Genomic DNA, 8,526 nt, shown 5'->3' on the forward strand with positions numbered 1-8,526 from the left:
TGTGATTCAAACTTCGAAGAAACTAGACACATTAATATTTCTGGAAAACTAAATCTCATGATTTTTAGATGTTCTTATTGAATTGCATGAATTTTTTAAGTTGGAGGGAAGATTTGGGAAAATTGATCATAATCGCTTTTACATCACTTTTGGTGTTCTATTAAGGACTTAATGGTTAAGTCTTAAGTTTATCACTTTTAACAAGATTATTGGTTACTTATTAGGCTATTGATATGTGAAATTCAATTTAACATAAGGGCCTTAATGCTTGGCTTGATAAGGGTTCAACGTAAGGATTTTCACATAAAAATGCTACTTTTACACTTATTAGGTTCTTTCAAAAAATATGACAAACACCTTGTGTGCATGAAATCCTACAATGATAATTAACTCTATAATAGACTCCAATCCATCCCCTAGAGTTTACTATTTTCAATAAAAACAATCAACCTTAATAACATCATTTCCATATTAGTCTTGTGCTAAAGTACAAACCGAGTTCATGATTTCATCCATTACAACTTATGTATTTTGATCATCATAATGCTCCAAAACCCTTTGTTAATTTCACATGTAACACACCGTTTTTCAAGTGTTTAATTATGAGTCCCTGAGGTTTAAGAGAAAGGTAATTCTGGTCTTTTCGAGAAATGAGTTTCATCCGAGAAGGTTTCGGGCGAGTGTATGTGTTAGAAGTATTGGGCTTCTCGTCACCCTCGTATGAATGTAAAGTTATTTGAGAGTGGGTTTAGATTGGAGGAGTTGCGGTGCCTCGAAGTTGATTATTGTTTATAGTCCTTTGTGGAATAAGAAGGAAAGGGTGGCATGCATGCATGCTTGTGATTTTGAAGGGTGGCTGGGTATGCCCAGCGTAAGCTGGACGTACGCCCAGCGTAATGGGACGAATGGTTGCGGGTAGCCGGGTGAGTACGCCCAGCGTACCAGGGAGGTACGCCCAGCGTACTCTCAGAAACCCCAAACCCTATTTTTAGGGTCAGCCACTATATAAGGAACATGATGGTTCACCCCTCAGCCCCCTTATGCTCATCTTCAACCTCAGAGAAACCCTAGATCTCGTATCCTCTCATATTTGGGTGTGTTTGATCTTGAAAAGCTTGTGTTGGCAAAAGAAAGGCTTGAAGGAGAAAAGGGAAGTTGTCAAATAAGAAGAAGAACGTGTGGAGCTTGTGGATCTGAAGAAATATCACCCTTTGGAGCTAGTTTAAGGTATAAAGTTTCTTGCTTGACCTTCTTATGGCATAGATCTATGTATTTTGAAGCTTTGTCTCCATTCTTGTCCCAAAAGTCCTCTCCTTGTTGTATAGCTCGATTTGGTCAAGATTATATGTCCTTTCAGACCTTTGGAGAGGTCTTAAGTGATAAAAATGAGGTCCCAAGGGCTGTAGTTATTCCATGTATGAGTTATATAGGTCTTAATGGATTAAGACCTTGGATTAAGGGCTTAAGGACGTCCCAAGTGATAAAGTCTGAGACTTTATGAATTCTAATCATATTTGACCTTTTGATCTAAAATTTGGGCTTAAGAGCTTAATCCATTAAGAGGTTAGAAAGGCTTATTGGATCTCGCAGTTACGCCTCGCGTAACCTTCGAGTACGCCCCGCGTAGCGGGCCAATGCCTCGTTTTCTTTTGGTGATCATGGCAGTACGCCCACCGTACCAAGGAGAGTACGCCCAGCGTACTCCTCCTGTGGACTTTCATTTTGGGCTTTTGAGTTTGGGCTAATTGTGGGTTGTTGGTTATTCGACCAAGTCGAGGAAATTATGAATAAAGTGTTTTGGGCCCAATTATTGTTATGGTCTTTGGATCTAGACCCATTTGATGAGGTGGTCCCAATTTGGTAAATTGGGCCAATGATTGGACTTTGTGTGAGATTTGGACTTTGGTCTTGGCCCGATAAGTGGAAGTATGATTGACCTTATGTTTATTTTTGTGATGATGGTTAGTTCGGGATTTGCGGTGAGTTGGTGATTCGAGAGTCGGCTTCTTCGGTTCAGAGTATCGGCAATCGCGAGGTGAGTTATCCTCACTATATCGACAGGGTCTACGGCACCAAGGCCGACCCTTTATCGGATGGAAATCCGGATAGTTGTCTGTTATGGTATTGCTTGAAATGGGCCGGAAGGCATTATGATATGGGCCGGAAGGCATTCTATGTTATGTGGACCGGAAGGTCATGGCCTGGAAAGGCGTATGTACGTAAGTAGTATTTTGGCTGAGACGTAGGGTGATGTTATGCTCGTGATCGATTAGGTCGGTATCCTGGTTAAGGTGATGATATGTTATGTGATCTGTTTGATCGATTTGTTGACTGTGAACTGTTATATGATTGAATGTTATGTACACAGGGTTGTTTGGACTGGAGTTTGACCCGATATGCATGGTTGTTTTATGTTCTGTTATGTTATGTATGCTTTTTATATTATGGGTCGGAAGGCAATATGTTATGGGCTGGAAGGCGATATGTTTTGGACCGGAAGGTCGTGGCCTGGAAGGGCGTATATGTGGTTGGTATTTTGGGGTTTTCTCACTAAGCTTTCGGGCTTACAGTTGTGGTTTAATGTTTTTCAGGTTCTTCAGGAGACTGTGGCAAGGCAAAGGCGTGATCGTACCGTTCCTCGCGTTTATGTTTTATGAAATGGACCTGTGAATACTCTGATAAATAATGTATTGAAAACCTTTTTGTAATAATGTTATTAAAATGAATTGTTTTGAAAAGTTTGAATTATGTTGAAATTTTTGGTCGTTACATCACATATAAGAAGAAGAAATAGATAATCAATTTTCTTTTTAATTTTTTCTTTTACATGAATGACTCGATATCCATAAGGATGTGATGAAAAAGAAACAACTTATCCAAAGAAAGAATAAACTATAAACTGAACACAATCTTGAGGCATACATTCAATACATTTTTGGATTACATGATTACCATTCTGATCACGAACACATTTCATGAAGAAACTATAAACTAAACGCAATCTTGAGGCACACATTCAATACAGTTCCATCATTAACAGAAGCGGTAACTAACAATTATATTACATGAAAATACAACTCATTACAACATTTTAGGTAATTTTATTTATTTTTCTTGATGATATCATTAAGTAGTAAAGAGTGTCTCATTCATGCATATCAACAAACAGTTGATATGCAAGTGAAAAGAATAAGGTGGGGTCGTTGGTTGAGGAGCATAGTGAGAGTAGGCGGTGCTTGGCGGAGGGCATGATCGGAATCGGGTGTCAATGGTTATGTGTGCTAGGAAGCAAAGCACATGGAAAAGTTAAATTACACATAAGTCTATCTCTCCATTAAAACTTAAATGAGGTGCTTCTTTTTTTACTTAAAAAATCATTTATATATATATATATATATATATATATATATATATATATATATATATATATATATATATATATATATATATATATATATATATATATATGTGTGTGTGTGTTTGTCATTTTTGGCTTAAAAACAGCCATAAACTTCTAGAATGCCCGCAGACATTTAAAAGAAAACATTTCCCAGCTCCTAGTTAGCAAACTATCAAATCGGTTTAAATAAAACCTGTTTTCCAATAAATGATATCCGGTTCGGTTTTCGGGTTTTTAACCTGCATCTAAGCCTCTAACAATATCTCTTTCTTCGTGGGCCTAAAGCCCAATATCAAGGTTATGTCTTTCAATATAAAAGACCATAAACTGTAAATTTTCCTTCTTTTTAAATAAAGTAACAAAAATAAAACCTTATATATCAGTAAATAAATTTCGTTCATTTTATAAATATCTTCCAATGTTTTTTCATTTATATCTATATCATTCTAGAGACAAAGATCTCATAAACCAAATAAAATGTACGAAAACTTTTATTGTTCACAGTTTCCAGTAACGTTTGAGCGTCTGATGGTCCAACTATACACCACTTGTGGTCCTGTAAACTCATTTACACTTTCTCCACACTTCGGATTCTCTATGTTTTTCATGCCTTTTTGAATCTAAAAAGAAACAAATTAAATATTTAAAAGAGTAATAATTGAGTTAATGGGGTCACCATCGACATCTATATAAGGACCACATTTCAATTTATCGATAAGTCTCCGCATGCATTGCATTTGCAGCTCACATATCCACTGTCATCATGTTGCAAACTGGACCACTAACATAACACTCGTTACGATTTATGCTCTAGTCAGATAATATCAAATAACACTGAGATTTTATATATAGATAGATAAATAAATAATTAAAATATTCAAAAAAAAACACAAAAGAAACTACATACTCTTATCAATCAAATCAAATCCACACGATTACATAATATCATTTTACAAACGAGTTAGTCATGATTCAACATAAGGTCTCACAAAAGTTCTACGCCACCAAACCTCAAAAGCCTTTTGAAGATTCGGGCAATTATCACCTAATTTCAAGAAACTACTCAACCACCCGAGTAAAATAATCTGCTGATCCTCTAGCGGGAGTGTTAATATAGTCCTCCCGATCCCCTCCTCCACCACCTTCCGATCAAACGACTTACACCCATGTTGCAACCATCTATAATCATCGATCAACGGTTGTAACCAAGTCTTTAAAAGCAAGTGTCGCGTGTCTTTACACGGTAAAACCTCCCCTCTTCCAATACCCACAAATAATCTAGCTGTAATACAGCTGACATGGTAGCGGTTCACTAGTGGAACCCTACAATGTAGGCCGGCCAGCTCCTGCTGGCCGGCCCACATGACCGCGAACTCATCAGCTGAGTTCCGGTCAGCTAATATATCAAGGAGCCACGACAAGTTGTCGGACTCCAACACCATTTGTTTGACCGCCGGATCTTTGATTTCCGGCGGTTGATCTCCGAACTCCGGCGACGCCAGTTGCCGGAACAGGAGCAGTAAAGTAGTCAACGCAGCTTTACACGATGTGTAAATGGTGTCGTGGAGGTCAACTGAGGTTGTTGACTTATTGTTTTCACGGAGGAGTTTTGAGACGACTGTTTTCATTTCGCGGCGGCCTTTTTCTTCTGTGCTTTTGAGTACGAGGTGGAGGACGTGTGAGAGCGTGTCTTTTTGAGGTTTTGATACGTCCGATGATACGCGTTTAAGGATTGGGTTGACCCCGGTTGACTCGTGTTTGAGGTGTAAAATTGAGGATACAACACGTTCTTCTTCTTCCTCACCTACCCATGGGACGGCTTCTAGAAACTCTAGGCATGATTCAATGCATGTTTTGAATCCGAGTACCTCCGCAACCTGAAATTATTATTTGATGTTGTTAAGATGAAGGTGATGAGAGTGAAAAGACTATTTTACCCTTAAACTATCCAAGATTTACCGAGATCTTGCACGTAATATTTGATGCAAATAGTAATTATTAATTAATTCCTCTGTAACCCATTACACGATTTTATTCCACAAAAAAATATTCTTCGCATCTTCACTTATTTCCAACTTCTATACATTTTCAAAAACAATCCATACATTTATTAGATTTTTACAGATTTGACCCACGTGTTTCTAACTTTCTATAGATTTCCAAAAACAGTACTTACATTTATTAGGTTTTTACAAATTTGACCCATGTGAATTTATTACAATAACTTTTCAGGTTTTATATTATTAGACAACTATAACCAAAATAAATTACTATCGTATATTTGTCAATTATGTTGGTTTTATATAAATTATTGTGTTTTAGATTATTAAACGTTTAAATAAATTTGAAATATTATATAATAAAACAAATTCAATTTATTATATAGATTCACAAGTAACATATATTAGATACACAGCATATTATACAAATAAAAATAACTAAAAAGTGCATAAATTCAAATTAAAGGACAAAATCATACAATAGATACTTAAACCACAAATTTAATGTTAACGAATAAAATATCTTTGATAGTTGTTGATTAAGTCAGATCTGACTGAGTCAATGACTAAGTCAATGTCAGTCAATGTCAATGTCTATGTCTATGTCTGACCGAATCAAATCAGATAGACAATTCTCTGACAGTGTAGGAACAGAGACCGAGTCAAAGGCTTTTAAATGTAATATCAAACAGTCTGAATCTCACCAATCGAGTCAAACAGCACCTAACATCATATTTGACATTTTACTATTTCACAAAACACCATTTTTTGTTGAGAAATGGGATTTGATTTTGGGTGATAGATGACCCTAAATGAATCTTTACAACTATTTTTTGAGTAATTGCATCAATGGTATTGAAACAAGATATAAAATGAAATCTACACATATCTAACTTATGTTAATCTTTAAACAGTTATAAATATCAGATTTTTAGTAAACAAATTGGTCAAAGAAGATTTATCCTTAAATTCCATTGGAAAATTGTGAGCTTTTTTAATTGGGTCAACAACGAATTTAACTCCTGAGTCAACCAGTCCTCATATTTCCAAGTTCCAACTACTTAGATTTATTGCAGAAACTCATTGGTAAAAGAAAAATAAAGTCTAATAATATCATCATCATCAACAACAACATCATCATCATCATTCATCAACAACACTTCTTCACAATTCACAAAGTAAGCAAATGGTATCTCAAACTATATTTTCAGATCAGATTAAATGCAAAAAAAGAGTTTCATGGTTGTTTTTAAAGATCCAATATCATCATCCTATATTCATACATGTTATAACATATAAGAACAGGATAAATAAATCAATGGAAACAATCAAAATGTAAGTAGAAAGTTAAGAAATTACCTTAAGGATTCGAAGAACCCTAGAAACACTTTGTTTGATCAACCTTTGCTTCAACTCTTTACAATACATCAACCCAACAGTCTCAACATACGTTTCAACGTCTTCACAATCATCAACTTCGATACAATGGAAGCTCGGATGCTGTGCTAATAATTTCTCAGCAAAAAACGAACTATTTTCTTGAAGAACAGTCTTATGAACACTCAATTTCACAGTAAACCCCTGTCGACCCTTTAAAACCACCTTCAAATCACCTGTTCCAGGTTCACCAAACTCGATCGATACTTTTCTCGGCAAATTTTCTGTGTTTGGCCGGACGGCGGTTCTCTCGCCGACGACAGATGCAGCAAGAACAACAGGTGGTTCAAAACCGTTTTTCCGTTGATCATCGGGGACGACAGTTTGAGTTTCCGATTTTGAAGATGAACGCGATGGTTTTTTATCGAGTTCTGATGAATGTTTCTTCTGATCGGTGGAAGTTTTGGTAGGTGGAGAAGATGATGATTTGGGTCTGTTTAAAGGGTGTTGTGCTTTTAGGGTTTTTTGAAACATAACAGGAGAAGGACAACACCAGAATCCTTCTGGGGTTACAGCAATCGGCACATTTCTAATCTTCGTTTGCCCTTGTTCTACTTTCGTTAGTCTAATTTCCGCCATTTCAAGAAATTCTCAAACATTCGTGGGATTCTTCCAGAGTGTACGAAAACAGAAATCAAAAAATACCCTAAACCCAAAATTACAAGATAACAAGAACCCAACAAGCTTACCGATTAAAGTCGATTGGTGAAGATTCCTTGAAACGAAACCCTAACAACACACATGACATGACATAGGAGAATAAAATTGATGAGATGGAAGTGAGATTTAACAGGGTGGAAATGGAAGGAATGATTACAAAATCGAAATAATATATGGTGGAGATGATAAAAGTGAAGGGAACACAAGAAAAGAGAAGATAAAGGGGAAGCGTTTGATGATGGGTTTATGCTTTTCAGTCACTGGGTGTGTTTGTTTTGTGGCAATTTCAGCTTTTGATTTTAAATTGGGACACACAGAAACACACAGTGTGTGATTGTTATGTGGCTGTCAATTCCTGTTTATGCTTTGTTTTCTTGCTTTTGCTTTGCTTTGCTTTGCTTTTTAAGTACTGAATGAATGTGAAGAATGCTATGTCAAGAACATGAAAATGGTTAAAATCATAAAAGTTTTGAGTAATTTACATGTTTGTCCACAGAATCTGAGTTTGGTTAAGTTAAAAAAGGGACTAAAATGTAATTATTGCCTTTGTCCAGGGGTTATTTCCGTAATTTTAGTGCATGTTAGCACATATCCCTATATATACAATTATTTGTTTTATATATAAAATTTTATAGGAAGATAAGTATTGAAATTTGTGTCGTAACTTTTACGGCTTATAATGTTATTTTATAGGGGAAAAAACAAATAGATCGTTATGTATTTTTCTAAAACATGATATTTTATGAAAAAAAAAAAAAAAAAAAAAAGATAAGTAATTGTTATTGTTTCAATTACTAAAAGCAGCATAACAATATATCACTTGGAAAATATGTCATTTATCAAAAGACAATATATCACTTGGAAAATATGTCATTTATCAAAAGATTTAAGTTTCAAGTCAAGCCTTAAGATATTGGTTTTGTTTACGAGTGTAATGTATATTTTTCAAACTAAAATTTTTATTTTCAAAATTAATATATATACACATTTCATAGGATAGCAATCAATGTAAGACAGTTTATTCAATAA

General features: G+C 35.4%; 1 protein-coding gene across 2 annotated transcripts; it reads right to left on the reverse strand.

The window, feature by feature from the left end:
* Nucleotides 1-4,286: 4,286 nt before the first annotated feature.
* Nucleotides 4,287-7,914, reverse strand: LOC145044069 (BTB/POZ domain protein). Of its 2 annotated transcripts, XM_078992874.1 has the most exons (3): nucleotides 7,527-7,914; nucleotides 6,760-7,446; nucleotides 4,287-5,277 (listed from the first exon to the last, which is right to left on the reverse strand). In XM_078992874.1, exons 2-3 carry the CDS (start codon nucleotides 7,414-7,416, stop codon nucleotides 4,366-4,368), a joined length of 1,569 nt encoding a protein of 522 aa, XP_078849000.1. In that variant the 5' UTR covers nucleotides 7,417-7,446; nucleotides 7,527-7,914; the 3' UTR covers nucleotides 4,287-4,365. The 2 variants fall into 2 exon arrangements, with proteins under 2 accessions (XP_078849000.1, XP_078848999.1); XM_078992873.1 differs by having other exon boundaries at nucleotides 6,760-7,914.
* Between the last annotated feature and the right edge of the window lie 612 nt (nucleotides 7,915-8,526).

This window comes from Lactuca saligna, chromosome 4, assembly GCF_052625555.1.
Source record: "Lactuca saligna cultivar CGN05327 chromosome 4, ASM5262555v1, whole genome shotgun sequence".
NCBI classification, from domain to species: Eukaryota; Viridiplantae; Streptophyta; class Magnoliopsida; order Asterales; family Asteraceae; genus Lactuca; species Lactuca saligna.